This window comes from Dreissena polymorpha, chromosome 1 (genome assembly GCF_020536995.1).
Source record: "Dreissena polymorpha isolate Duluth1 chromosome 1, UMN_Dpol_1.0, whole genome shotgun sequence".
Classification (NCBI taxonomy): domain Eukaryota; kingdom Metazoa; phylum Mollusca; class Bivalvia; order Myida; family Dreissenidae; genus Dreissena; species Dreissena polymorpha.
Genome location: NC_068355.1, coordinates 153,557,848 through 153,578,797, shown reverse-complemented (window position 1 = coordinate 153,578,797; position 20,950 = coordinate 153,557,848). Strand labels below are relative to the sequence as shown.

Here is a 20,950-nt window from a genome sequence, read left to right as displayed (position 1 = left end):
GATTTTAAAGTCATTTGGCACATGTGTTCACCATCATTGGTAGGTGTGTTGCGCAAGAGAATTACGTCGATATCTCCAAGGTCACCACTACTAAAAATAGGTTAATTTTTTAACAGGAGGGGAGGATAACTATGAACAATCAGTAACAATGCACATTTTGAATTGTCTCCCTTTATCAGACTTTTTTTCAAATTGAAACCAAGGTCGCCACGAGTAAAAATAAATTTAATTTGACACAAGGTGGGTAACAATGCACATTTTGAATTGTCTACCTTTATCAGACTTTTTTTCAAATTGAAAACCTGGTTTTGTTACAATTTTGGCCCTTGTTCCTTAAATGGCTATAGTAAAACCTTGTTAACACTCTAGAGGCCACATTTATTTTCGATCTTCATGAAACTTTGGTCAGAAGATTTGTCCCAATGATATCTTGGATGAGTTCGAAAATGGTTTTGGTTTCTTTAAAAACATGGCCACCAGGAGGCGGGGCATTTTTCCTTCTAAGGCTATATATGGCTTTTGTAAAACCTTGTTAACACTCTAGAGGCCACATTTAATATCCAATCTTCATGAAATATGTTCAGAAGATTTGTCTTATTGATATCTTGGATGAGTTCGAAAATGGTAATGTTTGCTTGAAAAACATGGCTGCAAAGGGGCGGGGCATTTTTCCTTATATGGCTATAGTAAATTCTTGCTTACACTCTTGAGGCCACATTTATAGTCAGATCTTCATGAAACTCGGTCAGAAGATTCATTTCAATAATATCTTGGACGAGTTTAAAAATGATGCCGGTTGGTTGAATAACCTGGCCACCACGGGGGCGGGGCATTTTTATGTATATGGCTATAGTAAAGCCTTGTTGACACTCTAGAGGTCATATTTTTTTCCGATCATCATGAAACTTGGTCAGAAGATTTGTCCCAATGATATCTTGGATGAGTTTGAAAATGGTTTTCGTTGCTTTAATGCTTTAAAAACATGGCCATCAGGGGCGGTGCATTTTTCCTTATATGGCTTTATATGGCTTTAGTAAAACCTTGTTAATACTCTAGAGGCCACATTTGTTTCCAATCTTCATGAAATTTGGTCAGAAGATTGGTCTCAATGATAATTGGATGAGTTCGAAAATAAAATTTGCTTGAAAAACATGGCTTGCAAGGGTCGGGGCATTTTTCCTTATATGTCTATAGTAAAATCTTGTTAACACTCTGGAGGCCACATTTACTGTCCGATCTTCATGAAACTTGGTCAGAAGATTCACCCGGATAATATCTTGGAAGATTTTTAAAAGGATTCTGGTTAGTTGAAAAACATGGCTGCCAGGGGGCGGGGCATTTTTCCTTATATGGCTATGGTAAAACCTTGTTAACACTCTAGAGGCCACATTTAATTTCCGATCTTTATGAAACTTGGTCATAAGATTTGTCCCAATAATATCTTGTTATCTCAGGTGAGCGACTTGGGGCCTTTCAGGCCCTCTTGTTTAAGTGTGTAAGACTGCACACTTTGAAGGATTGTATGACATCTGCCAGTCTTTTTCGCATTTTAAGGGCATTTAGATCGAGCATAAGTGTTGCTGCGACCTAAGTTGTCTTGACCCATCTGTAAAGAGAATCGTCAGCAAATAGCCGTGTTTTAGCTCACCTGAGCACAATGTGCTTATGGTGAGCTTTTGTGGTCGTCTTTTGTCCCTTGTGCGTCGTGCGGTGTCAACATTTGCCTTGTTAACAATTTAGAGGCCACATTTATTGTCCGATCTTTATGAAATTTGTTCAGAAGATTTGTCCCAATAATATCTGGGACAAAGTCGAAAATGGTTCTGGTCGGTTGAAAAAACATGGCCGACAGTGGCGGGGCATTTTTCCTTTTATGACTTTCGTAAAACCATGTATTCTCTTTAGAGGCCGCATTTATTGTCTGATCACCATGCAACTTGATCAGAAGATGTGTCCCATTAATATCTTGGATGAGTTCGAAAATGGTTCCGGTTGCTTGAAAAACATATTACTTGGGGGCAGGGCGTTTTTCCTCATATGACTATACGTGTATATGGCTAAAGTAAAATCTTGTTAACACTCCAGAGGCCGCATTTATTGTCCGATCTTCATGAAAGTCAGGGTGTTAGTCCCAATGCTATATTTGACGAGTTGAAAAATAGTTCCTGTGTGTTGAAAAAAGTAGCCACCATGGGAAGTGGCATTTTTCCTTATATGGCTATGGTAAAAACTTGTTTCACTTGAAAAGTCACATTTATAGTCCAATCTTTATTAAACTTGGTTAGAACATTTGTTCTGGTGATTTTTTTCCTTATATAGCTATATATGGCTTTATTAAAACCTTGTTAACACTCTAAAGGCCACATTTATTGTCCAATCTTAATGAAATTTGGTCAGAAGATTGGTCTCAATGATATCTTAAATGAGTTCGAAAATGGTTACGTTTGCTTAAAAAATATGGCAACCAAGGGGCGGGGCATTTTTCCTTATATGGCTCATTGGGTCATTGTCGACCTGAGGGGTGACTAGAAGCCGATTCATGTCACCTTGGAGTGACTTCAAACAGATTCTAGTCACCTGGTCGGCTTGAACACAAAGCACAAACACCGTAAAGCCGAAAGGGCGTACTCCTTTTTAAATAAAAATAAATACAAATTGGCTTACCGGGTGAAAATATCAGCTACTCCTTAATGAAAAACACAAAAACGTCGCCATCTTGGAAGTAAGTTCCAACTAACCTCACTTTAACCCGCTTAGCTCCCGTATACGCATGCCCCCCCCCCCCAGATATTTATATTCAGATTTATCAACATTTATATATTTTTATGCCCCCGGATCGGGGGTATATTGTTTTTGGCCTGTCTGTCGTTGTGTGTGTGGGGGGGGGGTATGTGTGTGCGTGCGTGCGTGCGCGCGCGCGCGTGTGTGTGTGTCCCAAAACTTTAACCTTGGTCATAACTTTTGCAATATGCAACTTGATATTTGGCACGCATGTGTATCTCATGGAGCTGCACATTTTGAGTGGTGAAAGGTCAAGGTCATCCTTCAAGGTCAAAGGTAAAAAAAAAATATTCAAAATTTAAAAAAAAAAAAAACCTTCTTCATCACATTTGCAATATTAAAGATAGCAACTTGATATTTGGCATGCATGTGTATCTCATGGAGCTGCACATTTTGAGTGGTGAAAGGTAAAGGTCATCCTTCAAGGTCAAAGGTCAAAAAAAATATTAAAAAACTAACCAAAACTTTAACCTTCTTCATAACTTTTACAATATTAAAGATAGCCACTTGATATTTGGCATGCATGTGTATCTCATGGAGCTGCACATTTTGAGTGGTGAAAGGTCAAGGTCATCCTTTGAGGTCAAAGGTCAAATTTATGGATTTAAAGCGGCGCAATATGGGGCATTGTGTTTCTGACAAACACATCTGTCGTTGTTCAATGTTCTTACTTTATTTCTAATAATTGTGCTGCAGGTCTACGTTTACAACACGCACTTATCAAACAGAACGTTTAAGCTGTCGGATTTGGTCTATATGCAATTGGGGCCGACTTGCTGGGTCACTACTATGGCATATTGCCCTTTAAAAAATATTTACAAAGCTACGGGTTCACGATCACCGTACGTTACAAAATTCATGCTGCATACCTATAATGTCTATCTCGTAAATGCAGAACTTCATTTCATTCGTTCGGGCCTATAGGCGGCTGTTGCAAATGACGCATTGATCTGACTTTTCTCGACAACGTGCAGTATGGAGCCAGCTGTTACCACCCTTTATGTCGTAATTGATCGGGCACCATTTTTCCATTCACAAGTTGAATGATCGAAATTAAGGCCAAGTTCTGAGTATACTTCCCGAGCTTGATGTTTTTGGACTTTTAATCTTACATTGAAAGAATTGTGTGTACATTACGAACTTGCGTATCTTTAATACTATGCATTAACATTATATTTATGTTAGTAAGTCTATCGGCAATCGTTGGACAAACAACACTGTCAGCATCAGGAAAAATATATAATACGTATACCGCTATACTTTTGGGAAATTTGAAAAGAATCGTCATAAAGAGCGTATATATCTGCGATTTTTTTCCCACTATAGCCCTTTCGAAGTGCATCACGAAATCCGGTTTACTTTTTTTCCCATGACAGAATCTTGGCTTGCAACGGAATGGCAACAACATATCATTCGGTTATCTTCGTTTTTATTTTAAGTGCCGTGCTATATTTCTCAAAGGGTGACATAATGATGGACGTCACCACGAAGGATTTTTCCAGTTTTCTGGCAGAGAAGAAATCCATGTTTTTCTATGTTGTAACCAACGACTGCAACATGTGCGCGAAACTATTCTACACGTTTCTAACGGCGTCACAGAACTTCCGGTTCGACCAGAAGACATTATTTGGACGCGCGCTTAACGAAGATTTTGTCGGAACGTTCGACGTGAAGCGGTTTCCGAGTGTTGTCTATTATAAATACGGAAGTGCAGCACCAGAGATTTTTGATGGAGATATAACTACCGGAGAGCTGCTTAAAGTTGTAGCAAAAGCTTCGAAGAAAGACCCGCTATTGAATGAGCGCAATTTCGCGCTTGATTTGACAGAGGAATTGTTTATGGAAGTGATGAAAACAGACGATCAGTTTAAGCTGGTAATGCTGCACGAAGCTGGTGACAAACAAAATGTTGCTATGTACGACAAACTAGCTGAAACTTTTCAGAATGACCATAGTGTGGTGGTTGCACGCATCAACGTCGACTTTGAAAAAGCCCTTAAAAAGAAATACAACGCAATTTCGTATCCTTCGTTTTACTGGTATTCAAAGGACCGAAACGCAAAAAAGAAGCGATACGTTGGCAGTGCCAACGTGGAACAGATGGTTTCTTTCATTAACAAAGAAGCTGGACTGTTCCGGACCAGCGATGGCAAGCTTAACTCATTTGCAGGACCAATCAAGTCGTTAGATTCTGTATTAAAAAAGTATGGTAAAGACTTGTACGATATAACAAATGTTAAACAAATTCGTATTGAGCTGAAACAAGAGTCAAATAGACTTCCTATAGAAACGGACAAAGAGCTGGTAGATTTCTATTTTGAAATTTTAAATGAACTGGAAGAAGACAGAACCGTAGACACTTTGACTGAAATGAGAAACCGCATTTACCGGCAGTTGGATGGCGCAGGTCCGCTGAAGTTCGATCAGTTGATAATGAAACGAAATATTTTGAACTCCTTTATCGACGTTATAGGGATGCATCTTTTAGGACAGTTTTCAGATGGTTTTGAAATTCCAATTGATATAAATGAAGATGTCGATGCACATAGAAGTCAGGATGGACTCACTTTTCACGAGGAATTGTAAAAGGCTGCGCAAATCCAATTGTTTGAAAAAATATAATGTTTGATTAATATATAATCATATATATGTAGTTATGTAGTTCTATATATTTATCTGTATAATGTAAAATGGTGTCGGTGAATTTAAATGTACATTTATAAGGGGGACGTATGATACACAATTACATTTAATGTAATCTATGCCATTGTGTTAATAATAAACAGTTAAACGCTCTAAAATATGTATGTAAAAAATCAAAAAAATCTGGTACAAATAATATAGTACTTTTTTTTAAAACAACACGTGGACAATATACATATACTGGTTTTATTTCATCATACATTAGGCTTGAAGCCCATGAGTACACATACATATAACACACAATGAAGTCAACAGTGGTCAATGACATACAGGCGTATATATATATATAAATATATAATTTTAGTAATATAAATTTAGAATAAACAATAAAAGGCATCTGCAACTCCGAAGACATGCATATTGAAAATAAACAGCTTTTTTAACATGTATATATATTTAAAAACACTGTTAACCGTAACGTACTAATTTAAAGAAGGTGTGTAATATGCATATTGTAGAGTCGTATCTTATTCAAATAAAATCGAATGTTCTATACATAAATCATTTATTGCTAGGACTACAAATAGGCATGTGATACATAGATGTTTTTTTTGGGTAGAAACTATTGATAATACAATTCAGTTCTCCATTAAGCTACTTTAAAAATAAATGTTGCAAGATTTCTATTTGTTTTCGACTTGTCAGCTCGTAAGAATTCGATAAAAAAACAAATTTTGTGATTCCAATAATATCTTTTTATATATTTTTCTTAGAATATTAAAATCTGGGCTTTCGAGTAAGAAATGGTACTCATCTTTGCAAACGTTACAGTGTTTACATTTTCTGTTATTAAACGGTGTCTTTTCAGGCTTGTTCCATCGGCCTGCTTGGACTTCAAGTATATGGCATATATATGTATATAATAACTTATTTAAACATGATACGCCGATAATGTTTTAAGTTCAATACGGGTTCCAGTAAACATTGTACTACTAAAACAAGTAATAATAACAACTGTCGAAAACGATTTGATTTATTTTTTTCAATTGATTTAAATGTTTGAATGAAGGTTGACGAAGACTCCTATAGAATTTTTTACATATTCATTACAGTTGTATTACATATACATGTACTGAATCTTAAATGTACGTCTTTTGGTGAGTGAAGCGGGAAACACGGTCTCAAAATACAATGGCAAACGGTGCAGTCGAAACGAGAGCCATATCACTGTCATGGCATAATGATATTTCATGGTAATCTTTTAAGAGCGGATGAATGGCATATCAGTGATTTCCATCACGCGGCGGCGGGGATTTACAATTTAAAACTACTGCCGCACACGCAAGTTGTGTATGCGTTAGAAAATGACTCCATTAATTGGCATTTAACGAGGAGACGAATTAAATCTCCTACAGGGCAAGTTTTAAGGGCTCAGTTCTATTATCAGCAATACAGGATATATTTAAACTAGAGCTACTTGTATAACATAAGCTATGCATATCTGCAAATGCAACATTGATCGAAATGAAAATTAAATTAGTGTTAGTATTGTGACATAGATAATTCACTAGATGGCTGTAAACAACGGAATGTACCTTTTGCTAAATACATTTATAATTATTTAACAATATGCGGTATGCCCATTGTTAGCCTTTGACCTCGAATTGTTACCTTTACCTTTACATCAAGGGGTACGTAATGATTTGTGCACGAAACGCCTTGTCACGCTAAGCTAGGAAGAAAGGACTAGCACGCAACACATCCACTCCACAACTGTGACATAAAGTGTATTTTCAAACGTGCACGATATATGATCAAGTAACAGATCGGTCATCTCAGAGCTCAACGTGAACAAAACATAGAAAATAAGCTTAAACTGTAATGTGTAACTGGTTCACATTTTGTTATAATGTCACTTATATGCAAGTTAAGTGGCTTACTTTAAGTGAGTACAATAGCTCTAATGCAGGATGTAACAATAAATCGGCATCTGATTGTTCGCATAGCGAATCATTCCCAGAGGCCTTTAATAAGCATAGCACTTTAAACAAAAATGTTAAACCATTTCAGTAAATAGTTTTTTAAGGAAGATTTCTTATTTGGGGTATACCAGCATGGTCTTTATCTGAGATTTCTTCACCTTCCGTTTGGATATTGTTCTTGTACTTATATATTCCATTTTAAGGGGAATTTTATCGGATGCTTAAGTTCTTGCAAATCAATAAGATCCTCGTAAAATAAATGATCGCACAAGGAAGAACAGACTAACTGCCGAAATTATAACACGTAATGCGTCTACATGTTAACAAATTTATCATTCCTAGTTGAAATGACAGAATTGATTTTTCGCGAACTATACTTTTTTTCTATTTTGTAAAGCCTACATTCCGTTTCCATACTGTAAATGGTCAAAGGCATTTTGCCGATGTTCCAATAAAAACTTGAAACTGTCAATGCCATCGGTTTAGCAATATCCCTATACAAGGATTAATATGCAAAACGTTTTACGCTTTCTTCTATGGCGTTCAAGCGCTTTTCTAAAGTTACCTCATGTCCTTATTTGTTAACAGGTATGGGCTCAGTGTTTGATTCAACCTTTGTCGTATTCTTTACTAGCGTTAATGAATAAGCGTTGTACTCGCTTTTGATGTTAGTTGTTGAATTGTTGATCATTCGTTGACAACGTTCCAGACGTTTTAGGCGTTGTATTGATGAAACCTGCGATTATACTAAGCTATTAAGTAAACTGCCAATCTGTGCATAATCCAAAGGGTTCAGTGTCATTGTGTTGCTTAGTTCTCTATCAACTTTATCTACCAGATCATGACCTCTAAAACACGTACCTTCGCACAATACTCACACACACGGAAGAGATAAAAACTACCAAGGCGTCGTTATTTCTCTTGCATGCAACGGTATTTCAGTACCAAGGCTTTCGATACAAAGACAAGCAGTGTCGAACGGCTCTAGGATAGGTGCCCCCCCCCCCTCCCCCCGGAGAACTGCCCCCCTCAAAAATTTCTCGCTGGTGATAGAAAAGCACGAGTTTAGAAAAACCCACTAATCACTCCGGTACAAACAACGCTTGTCCATTTTATCAACCAATGATAAGGCCCTTTAAATAATAACGGTTGATACGGTGTGTGATTTTGAAAGGATTATAAATGGGTCATGTTTATTTGTACCAGCAGATTAGTGGGGTTTTCCAAAAAGTTGCTTTTTTCCGGGAAACATATATTGCGCCTATTACAAACTTCAATAGATCCAATAAGGAAAGTACATCTGTTATTAAATGTCAGCCAACCAAGTCCTTTGAATAAGGGAGCTGAAGGATTTGATAATGGTTTATTCAGTATTATTTTAGCAGCTCGTTTTTGTGTAATGCATTTTATTTACTTCTCGTGTTATCACATACATATTCAAACCACACGGATAACACGTGTTCGTGTAAAGTCGAAACAAAATTCGTCAAGCCCATAATTTCGTGCAATTTTATCATTTCAAGGCACTATACAATGTTGGGGCAGACGTCTTTATGCATACATAATATTCAGATATCTTTATAGTCAAATACTCTTAATATGCATTAGTTAAAACAATGTGAATTTAATCAAATATGCATGCAAACATAAACAGACAAAAATACAAAAAATACATTGTTATTGAGTAAATACATATAGCAGCAAATATGTTTAAGACATGACTAAGCCATTTAATGTAGTTTGACAGAATTGAGAAGGAAGCCAATGCCCTATACCAGGGACCTATACAAACATTGTTTGTATAGGTCCCTGCTTAAATGCATTAACTTTGTGGGTACCGGTAGACTAACGCCAATTTCCCAACACTGATTTCCGTGATGCACATTCACTGTGAAGATTTCTAATAAATATTTGTTGTTTTATCTCAAACGTTGTATTTTGCGTTAATGGACACACGCATTAAATTATTCCGTAATAACCATATGATATCCGTTGTGAATTTGAATGTTATTTATCATTTTCGCCGCTCATCGCAAATTTCTCGTCTGCTTGCCGCCATCTTGGACGTGTGTAAAAACAGGCGTTTATAATCGGTATAACTCGACTATCGTCGGTATCCTCCGCAATATTGAGAGAGATGTGGATAGCAACGTAAAATCGTATTCGGCTAAATTCGCGAACAATACGTAAGTCAGTTGTCGTTCGGCGACGACTCGACAAGCTCGATCGGCACTCGTTCGAAATTATTGCTAAATTACATTGTAATCTTATTTGCTTTATTTGGAAAATTTTGTCTTTTGGGGGGGAAATTTGAATCAAATTTTTGGGGAAAAAAACGTCATTTTTTGCAATTGGGAAGCAGCCGAATATCGGCTGTAATTTTGGGCAAAAAAAAACACTGTTGTTGAATACTATATGATATGTATCTTCTTGTATTATTTTATTTCATGAATCAATGAATTTTAAAAAGGGGAAAATTGTTATGTATTTATCATGAATCTGATTGGTTTATGTTCAATTATGTGTATCATAGCCACGCCTTCTATGTACTTCTGCATGCTCGCCACTAGTCATACGATGTAGTATTAAAATAGCCACCAAACGTACTGCGTTGTTCTCTGTTTATGTTAACACAACATACCTGCAATTCCAACCGATATGATTGTAATTGGACTTTCCAAAATAATGGCATTTAACCAAAAAGTTATGTTAGCTGCTTCATGATTAAAAGGTGTCAACAAATAGTTAATCATACATGTGTTAATGGAATTTAAACAACAAAATTACACATTTAATAAATATGTCAACTTTTATCAATAATAAAATCGTATATGTTTGTTTTATGTGACTTTTGTAAAAAAAATGTTGTTAAAAAAGTATGACAAAGAACTATTCATAAGAACTATGACATTCAAAGATATATTGTGAATGCACGTTTTATTACTTTAATATTTACCGAAATGTTGGCGATCTGTACAACCATACTGAATAAAGACACAAAACATCAAAACTTTCAGCGACATTTCGCTTGAAATTGTTGCGGTTTTAATTGTTCATGCTTTATAAGTTCTGGTTACAATAGTACACACGACTAATTATACTCTATGTATCGCGATTTCTTGCATGATGAAGTTAAAATACGCACATTCGTGAATATTTCTGCGCAAACGCTCTGTACTGATGAACGAGACTGGAATATTGCGTCTGCGGATTTGCGCACGAAAACCTGCTCTACAGAAATATACTGACAATACAATGGACTTACTAACAGGCACAAGCCAATTATCCATGTATCTCCAACAATTAATTCTACGTGCAATATATGTATAGAATGGTTACGAACAATAGTCAACACTTGTTATAAATTAATGACAAGTTTATTTGTAAAAATAGTCTTTCAAGTTTTATAGTATGTATGTATATTATTGAAAATGAATCGTTATTGCCATCGCAACAGAAGTTTTCTTTGGCACCATACCGAACTAAATGCCTTACTTTCTAGTTGATGGAGAGTGTGCTGTTAGAAGGACGACTTGTTGTCGGCGTTTTCTATTTATATATTGAACAATAAAACTTACAGCACTACTGTCTTCAAGTGTCTGCTTGTTTTATGCTCCGGATCGAATGGTCGGGAGTGTATTGTTTTTGGCCTGTCTGTCTGTCATTCTGTCCCAAAACTTTAACCTTGCATTAAAGTTTTGAAATAACTTTTGCAATATTGATGATAGCAACTTGATATTTAGCATGCATGTGTATCTCATGAAGCTGCACATTTTTTTTGAGTGGTAAAAGGTCACGGTCAAGGTAATCCTTCAAGGTCAAAAGTAAAAACATACAATCCAGTATATGTTATAAGCTTTAAAAGGGAGATAATTTCTAAACCTGCCAAATGATATGTTGAAATTTTGTTTCAAAGCGGCGCAATAGGGGGCATTGTGTTTCTGACAAACACATCTCTTGTTTAAGTTCTTATGTCGTCCATGCGTGAGGCAATACATTTCAAATGTTACATGAGGCACAACGATTGAATAAATACGTCATTTCAACCACACTCGACTGATAATATTTGTATAATATATGGTAATTGAAACAGTTTTTTAATACTGCCTAATATATATGAGCCTCACTCAGTGAAATGGGGTTTAATGAATATGCGTAAAGTGCGTTCCGCACAGGCTAATCGGGGAAAAAGTCTCTTAGAAAAAAATGTAGTTTAGCGGAAAGTTTCGTCCCTGATTAGTCTGTGTGGAATGCACAGGCTTATCTGGGACGACACTTAAATCACGTGCATTAAACCTCGTTTTACAGAGCACGGCTTATATGGGTTTGATATGGTAGTCTTGTGCAAACCCTCCATCACGCCCTCTTTTCATGAAAATGTCACAATAATTGCTCGAATTCCAATAAAATATTATGCAGAATACCACGTCAACTATCTAAACAAAATATTTTTTGTATAACATACGTTGGGACGTTTTGTACATGGGTGAAACACATTCGACGTTACGTATGTTTATATTATGGCGAATTATATGTTTCTCTGTGTATAGCCCTGTCAAAAGGAACAGTCATCGTTCCGACTGTGTTCTTTCTGTGATTCGGTAAAATCAGTTACACCGCTTTTCTGCTTCTGCTTCTAGGTTACACATGCGCAATTAATATCCTTCTGTATTACATATAAAATAGTTGAAGTTCTATATCAATTTTTACCATGATCAATCAATGATCACTATATCATCATACATCATTGGAAAGAAAAATGCACAAGCTTTTGGAAAAAAATGGCTGTCATTAAATTCTATACGCCTAAAATAATTCGTTGTAACTCAAAATATTCACCTTAGAATAGGCACACCGGTTTTGACAGCTGTGCAGGCGACCATTTTTGGCTCAAATAGTATGACCTACTTTCAAAGTCAGGAACCATCAACAGAAAAAGTAGAGCACAAAAATGTAAATTTCTTATTGCTTACATAGATACCTTCAAATTGATACCAAAACATTCAATTTGCAATGTATTTTACAAAACCTATGCAGGAGTTCCGGTTTGGGGTTTATGACCTGCTATACAGTGCATGGCTTGTTACGGCGTATGCTGCGGTTGTGGATTGCTAGTAGCACTGTGGGAGAGCTGCCTTGAAGCCCTTAATTGTCTGTGCACATGCGATGTTAATATCAAGGTGTTTCCAATCCACCGCAGTCTTTATAAAGAATGAGTTTTTGTACTGCTCAGTATTGACGGATTTCACGTTCAGGCCTGTGTTGTTTTTTATGCTGTAGCGATCTATGATGTTTGTTTTTTTGGAAGTCTTTGTCGGTTTTAACTTTCACTTGCCTCTTGTTTTTTGCTGGTTGGATGTATTCTTCTGGTGGTATAGCTGGCACTATCCCCTCGATCACTTTGTATAGGAAGATCAGCCGGTATAATCGCACACTCGCAGAACAGAAAAAACAACGATTACCACAGTTGACGATCTTAACATGCTATTCAATGTTGACGTATTTCAACCGAATACTTCACATGAAATACAAAGGCCATCGCGCAGTGTTCTTCGGGTAAATAATACGTTATAAAAAAGACCCATGTGTATCACAAATTACGCAAAACGTTCATCTGATTTCGTTAATATAATACTTTGGTTTTTAATCATAATGTTTTGACAATGACCTGCATATACTTAATACGCAAATAAAGTTTTATGTTTAGTTCATCTTACGTTCTGAAGGTTAATGCAAGTTGACCAAAATAGATGCTTAAAACGAATAAATTTCCTTTCGTTTGAATATATTATCTGTTTTGTATAATAGTTGCCTATATGTTAATAATCTTAATGTTCTTTCATTAGTCATAACTTTGTTTATTCAGAATGGGTAAACCTCTGTAACTGATATTAACAATATAATGGCAGAGTATCAGCTTCAGTTTGTGCAAATAATGGCAAACACTTTTCCCTAAATTAAAGTGGCATTCCTGGCTGGAGATTGCATTGAACAGACATGCATCGAATTTCGTATCAAACATAATTTTCATAATACATGTTTGAAAAACACTTGTTTTTATATTCTGATACGAGACATTACCAACCAATTAATGATCTGATATGTTGCCAATTTTGAGACTGTAGGAACCTAGACATTTATCTGTTTTTGCTCTCTTTTTTCTCAATACTTTTATATATATAATCTGTTTTTAAGTTGTGTACAGCTAATAATAAAGCGTTAGATAGTTTCACTATCTGAAGACATTTGAGTAAAAACTACTTCTGTATAAATCAGTGTTGCCATACCAAGTGGTCCGGGTCGTAGTTTAGGCTAGCACACAGAGACGATAATTGTAATTATTATTGATCCGCTAAGAAAATTCAAATCCATGTTACTATCGTATTATATTTACTCACCTTAAACGAAATAAAGCCCATGCTATGGGTAAAGTAGTGATCTATTTCCGGTTATATCAATATTTGTAACCAGATGAGTAGTTAAGTCTATCATTCGAGGCAAAGTCCTAGTTTTTACGTTACAATTCACGCAAGCACGGCAAGCACATTTTAAATCTTCCAAAATATCCGTTTTATATTCCGTTTTGAAGCGCATTAAAATATGCGGACGTGAATAATTTCATATAAAGTTTTTTCCCAAAATAAATACTCATAAAACACCATCCAATGGCATTTCCAATGTACATCGACAATTTGGCTAACACGACAAGCACGAAATTCTAGGCAAGCACGACAAGTCGAATTCAAGACCGACTAGTAGTTATGAGTGTGGAAAAGGTAACTGATATGTTGTCAACTATATACATGTACTTCAATTGATTTAATTTGATTTGGATATTGTCAATCTCGGACAACAGGTTTATACATCGGGTTTATTTCATATAGAATTATACAAATTATATCATACAAATTATACAAAAAAGCCATTATACAAATATGGCTTTAATAAAACTTTAAAGTGATATTATGGGCATTTTTTCATTGTTGAATTTAGCAGAAAAGAATTAACAGGTCAAACGAGTAAGTTAAAATGTGGTTACTGACCAATTATCTGCAACCATCTTGCTACCAGTTGTTTATAAAAATATATATTTTATATTCGATATTTTACGTGACTCACCCAAAATTGTGCCTTTGTGTCGTATAAACGAATCTGCACTAAAACTAAATTCAGGTTCACATTGTAGTCGGTTCAAAAGCTCACGTGAGCTTATGTTTGTATATGTTGCTGTCTTGCCGACTTTAAATAAAGCCTATCTTATCTTTGTACATGCGTGATCAGTTGTCAAACGAAAGTACGGTTGCTATTCAAATGCATTATTTTTCTCTCTCCGGGATATTGTTTTAGTATGTTGATGGTGCATTAACAAATATAATTGTATATGAAGTGAAAACACCAAAAATAAACAACGGTTGCGATCGACGCCTATAAACTGTTAGATGCCTATAATATTACTTTAAATTATGCAATAGCGAACAACCTCAATGCCTTCAGCGCTTTGATTTATTTTATAGAGTTATCTACGTACTTGTTTTAGAATATACTTTTTCAGTTATGCAATTGAAAGTATAAATAGATGAATGTTTGTGGAGTTTCCCTTGTTCATTCGCATAATTCAAAATATTATAATAGACAATATTGTTTTATTAATTTTACGTTTATTTGACGGAAGTGTAATAAATTCGTTTCGTACCAAATGCGAATTGTGTTTATGTATCGAAAGTGTACAGCACGAAATTAACAAAAAAGTCGAAAATGCCGAATGATAGACCAATCAATAACTCGTTTACAAATGAACATCCAATAATAAGTGGCGTTTGTTGTTGTGGCTCCATTTTCGAAATAGTGAAATTGCGGAAGAAAAGGACAATTTTATTAATTTAACATGGACAGCAAGGTATTAATTAAAATACTGTTTAAAGCACAACTACTTTAGAAACAACGATATATTGCATAGCTTTTTGTATCTTTTTTTGAGAATGTCAAAGAAGTTGCTTAATGCTACTAAAACGCTCAATGAAAATGACTATTGATTGCTGTCAAACTTTGTCTTCACTGACTTCAGACAGTTCAGTTTTAAAAATTGGGCCGTAAAAAAGTCCTTTTAAATTGATGGTTTTCTCATTTATGCATGCGTTAAGGCTTTTATACTGTAGCTTAAATGAACTGTCAAAAGCATTTTTTCCCCACCCCCACCCTCCAAAAAAGGAAAGAAAATTAAACCTTCAAGGAGTGTTTCCCAATATTAACAAAAGCACTCCTCCAGCTAGCTGAAATTATTCCAGGCTTTTTCCGCTCCATTTTGGGAATACACCACACTGGAATTTAGGGAATTTCGCGTCGTGGAAACCCCCATTTTGGGAAAAAAATTATTCGCAAAATTGGCTCAATTTGGAAGAATTATCGCATGTAAATAGTGTTTCTTATATTTCAAAGAAGCCGTTAATTGGTAAAATAACGACTATTTTGATAACTTATTAAAATTTTACAAAGTATAATGGACATGTGAGATAAGTGCAGGTTTTTTAATCTAAATTTGGGGAAAAGGCCTGGCCTTTTTTGAGGTGAAAAAAAATCGTGCGAAGCGCCGGATTTTGAGGGAAATAAGGAAAGTCTTAAATAATCATTAACATATTTTACAGTTTTTAAAACAAATTCAAGGCAACAGAAAATTTAATTATGCAACACTTTCTATTTTCTACACCGGATCAGGTTAACTTATATAATTTTTTTTCAATTGGGAAAAAAACAACCAGATTTACATTGGGAATGGGGCCGAATTTCGGACCCGTGGCATAGGGCGGAAAAAGCCTGATTTCACGTTCAGAATAAATCTGAACGCTGCAACTCCGGTCTGTAAAAGCCATAACGAAAAATAAATACAATACTATTTTGGGAATTACAGTATTTACAAGTGTATATATCTAAAATCTACCCATTGTTTGACAAATATGAACTAAGATCACAAAAATTACCTTTATTTCATTCGAAATCATAGACATTGAACGATTATTTTCTCAAAGGCAACCATTTTGGCATTGTTGTTGTTGTTCTTATTTCGTACCATAGCTATTTCGTACCAATTACTTTTGGAGTATTTCGTAACTGTAGATTCTTATATTTTGAGTCATAATAGTTATAATTATTCTTTTGCTTCTTCTCCTTATGATTATTATTTGCAATTTCATTTCTTATTGTTTTGTGCATATTGCACACTTTTTTTGTTCGAACTCGGTTACAAACATAGTTGAATTTAACCTCCACCAAGGGAGATAACATGAACCTTTACTATACAAGAATTTATATTGGATTAAACAAACTCGAAATATAGTTTATTAACAGGTAAATTTCAATATATTTTGCTAAATATATACTATTTAGGCAACGTTCTTTCATAATAGTCACAACTATGTGTGTATTTAAATTCAGGAGTGATGCGACCGAAATTCGTGTCGGAACTCTCTCTATTAAAAAGATAGAGTGGACTATTGGCGCCAAGAGTCTGCCAAATCAAAATCATCAAAAGACTCTATGGCGGCAATTTATATTGACTATCCTCCAGCTAGCATTTGAAAATTAAATAGGGGGCTTTTTTGTCAAAAGCGCACTTTCGGCGCGCAGTATTTTGTCAAATGGTCACTTTCGAGTGGAATGCTTCCTGTTGCATGTTAAGTTACAGTCAGGTAGTCAGTTCAGAATATCGAAATCACAGGCAGCAGTTTACTCAAACCAGGTAAACTCGCGGGTCGGGTTGAGTTGCGGTATTTCATTAGCGCCCTCTGGCTTATGTTTATTAACAAATCTCAGGGCTCAACATTAACCTGAAATCCAACTTGCCCTGCTGGGCAAGTACTTAGAAAATCTACTTGCCTCGAACGTAAAGCCATTTGCCCAAACATGAAATATCAAATTAACTGTTTTTTAACCTCATATTTTTTAATGAAGATCAAAATGATACACCACAAAACCTTTTTTTATTTTTGCACATTTAACAAAATAATTACAGCAATTAAAGTCTAAATTAAATGCTTTGTTCTTTTTTGCACTTGCCCGGGCAGACAACTAGATTATAAAGTAACTTGCCCGGACCCAACTTTTACTAGGGGCAATAGGACAACTGTTAATGTTGAGCCCTGAATCTGCGTGACTTTCTTGTCAAATCTGACAGAAAACATCTCTCGCTACAGATTGGAATCGATTTTTGGTGATTAAATGTCGTAAAACTTAGACTTTAACAATATTTGAATTTTTATAGTTCAGTAAATTGTCATAACATAAAAATACGACATTGCTTGAAAATAACTGTGCTATTTATTTTATTTGATGTCTGAAATTCCATATATTTAACTTGTTATATTCTTTATTTATTGTTACTTCAAATGGTATGTCAGAGCGTTGATTATTCATGTTTAATTTAAAATTGGTGCTGTTTAACCTAATTATCGCGAATCTACCGAGAGAAAAAATAAACAACAATGGCAGACAGTGGTGTGAGATTTGTTTCTACAGCAGTTTACAGGCTTTTTCCGCTCCATTTTGGGATAACGCCACACTGGAATTTTGGGAATTTCGCGTCGTGAAAACTCCCATTTTGGGAAAAAAATAATCGCAAAATTGGCTCAATTGGGAAAAATTATCGCATGTAAATAGTGTTTCTTATATTTCAAAGAAGCCGTTAACTGGTAAATAACGACTATTTTGATAACTTATTATTAAAATTTTACAATATATTATGGACATGTGCAGGTTTTTAAAATCTGAATTAAGGGAAAAGGCCTGGCCTTTTTTTAAGTGAAAAAAATCGCGGGAAGCGCTGGATTTTGAGGAAAATAAGGAAAGTCTTAAATAATCATTAACATATTTTTACAGTTTTTAAAACAAATTCAAGGCATTAGATAATTTAATTATGCAATACTTTCTATTTTCTACACCGGATCAGGTTAACTTATATATTTTAAAGTTAAAAAAAAAAAAAAAAAAAAATTTTTTTTTTTTTTTTTTTAATTGGGAATTTTTTTTTTCAATTGGGAAAAAAACAACCAGATTTGCATTGGGAATGGGGCCGAATTTCGGACCCGTGGCATAGGGCGGAAAAAGCCTGGTTTATATTGATGGATTTTCGTCATAAAAAGGCAGTTGTCGAATAAAGTGAAGTTAAAAATGATTGTCCTTTAAATCATTTATCTAATATTTGAAGATAGCTTCAAGACGCAAGTGAATAGTCCTCAAGTACCGCGAGTCGACCGTGTTGTAGTATACAGTGCTCCAGCTAGGATTTGAAAAGGACAGGGGGGCTTATTATTCAAAAGGGCACTTTCGACGCGCCAGAATTCCAGATAAGGATTTGTGAAATTAGTAACGGTACTGCCTCTGACAGAAAGAAAAGGAGTAACGCTTAAAATCAATTAGTACCTGTACTACCATATCCAAAAATTCAGGTAGTACTGTACTACCCGTGTTCTTGGATATTGAAGGGTGTATAACTGACTTTACAGAAACATTTGCAGCAATTATAATAAATATATGTAGCTTCTTAAACAGTTACTGTATTAGGTTTTCCATTCTGAATTATGATGCTAATACAACTACACATTAAATTCAAGACTTATACTATTTCTTCATTTTTCTTGACAAGAAAACACAAGCCAACTATTTATATAGTAAGCTAAGTAAATGAACACTTATTCAGTGCTTTCCACAGGATTTTTGTCAGGCGCCCTGGGGCTGCTAGGGGTGGTTCGGGAGGGGTGTCCCCTCCCGACGTTGATTTTTTATTTAATTTAACGTGTCAATTCACGTTCTGTGGTGCGTTACAACTCAAAGAAAAACAGCGTCAAAAGACGTCATTTGGTGCGCTATAAATCTTCCAAAAAATTCCCCCGTCATTTAAAAATATTTTTTTTATATTGTTTAATTGTTTTTAAACTTTCCGCACAGATAGTAAAATCCCGACTCCAACGATTCCCAAATACATCCGTTTCAACCCGACTCTATTGCTGTATACTACTTTTCAAGTTTCTTTTTATTACCCGTTAATCCCATTTATTCCGTTTTTATCAATCACTTTCTGGTAAATATTTACGATAAAAGCTCTCAATTATTTCTTTAACACAAACCTTGCCATTTTTTTAATGACTATTTATAGATTTGATGAAATATTGCCTCTGAATATGCGTCAATCCCCTGACCTGTTGTGTGCGTGTTAAAACGCTCAATACATGCAAGCTTTTGTATGCAAATGACGCGACGTTGTATAGTGCTGCAACAATACGCCAAAAACCGTATTGCAATATATTGTCAGTTCAAAAACCCGTATTGCAATATATATATTCCAATAATCCCATTAATTCCAATTTTAAAGCAAATTCTCGTAAATATTTACTATAAATGTGCTCAAAAATAATAAGAAACACAAACATTTGCACATTTTCTTAAGTATCAAATACATTTTTGCAATTGTAACTATTTATCCCCACGCTTTTTGAAAAAAAGGTGGGGATATTGTGGTTATCTCCGCCGTCCGTCTGTCTGTCCGTCCGTCCTGGCCACTATCTCCTCCTACACTAAAAGCACTAGAACCTTGAAACTTACACACATGGTAGCTATGAGCATATGTGCGACCCTGCACTATTTGGAATTTTGATCTGACCCCTGGGTCAAAAGTTATACATGTAGCGGTTGGGGTGGGGCCGCGTCAGAAATTATCACTCATTTTTTTAGGTTATTTTACATTTACTTCTTTATTTCTTCACCGATTCACTTCAAATTGATACTGGACCTCTCTTATGACAATACGGTCAATCTCAACCATGCATGGCCCATTTCCCAACCCTGGGGCGCCCCGCCCACATAGGCCACACCCACCAAAAATTTCCATTTACTATAATTTTTTCATTTCTACACGGATTCACTTCAAATTGATACTGAACTTTTGTTATGACATTAGGGTCAATCTCAACTATGCATGGCCCCAATCCCAACCCTGGGGCGCCCGCCCACATAGGCCACACCCACCAAAAAATTCCATTTACTATAATTTTTTCATTTCTACACATATTCACTTCAAATTGATACTGAACTTCTCTTATGACATTAGGGTCAATCTCAACTATGCATGGCCCCATAACCAACCCTGGGGCCCCGCCCACATAGACCACACCCACCCAAAATTGCCTTTACTATAATTTCTTCATTTCTACACCTATTCACTTCAAATTGATATTGAACTTCTCTTATGACAATACAGTCAATCTCAACTATGCATGGCCCCATTACCAACCCTGGAGCGCCCCGCCCACATAGACCACACCCACCCAAAATTGCCTTTTACTATAATTTCTTCATTTCTACACCAATTCACTTCTAATTGATGATGAACTTCTCTTATGACAATACGGTCAATCTCAGCTATGCATGGCCCAATTACCAACCCTGGGGCACACCTAGGTCAAACATTAGGCGTGGGGATACGCGTCGGCCTCTGCCGCGCCATTTCTAGTTAAAGATGTGATGAAATAACGTCCAACCGGGGCGTTTTTCCCACT

At 35.6% G+C, this 20,950-nt stretch overlaps 2 protein-coding genes across 2 annotated transcripts in view; both read left to right on the top strand.

Annotated features, from left to right (window-relative positions):
• The first annotated feature begins 3,559 nt into the window (after positions 1–3,559).
• On the top strand, positions 3,560–5,895 carry LOC127856588 (uncharacterized). The gene has a single exon (XM_052392888.1). The coding sequence runs from the start codon at positions 4,177–4,179 to the stop codon at positions 5,365–5,367; it is 1,191 nt and encodes a 396-aa protein (XP_052248848.1). The 5' UTR covers positions 3,560–4,176; the 3' UTR covers positions 5,368–5,895.
• A 9,277-nt stretch (positions 5,896–15,172) lies between these two features.
• LOC127856564 (carboxy-terminal kinesin 2-like) overlaps positions 15,173–20,950 on the top strand; it is an 89,742-nt gene continuing 83,964 nt past the window's right edge. Inside the window, exon 1 of the mRNA XM_052392863.1 lies at positions 15,173–15,303. Within this exon, the coding sequence (XP_052248823.1) occupies positions 15,292–15,303 (12 nt within the window). The 5' untranslated portion in view covers positions 15,173–15,291. The remainder of the gene's footprint in view (positions 15,304–20,950) is intronic.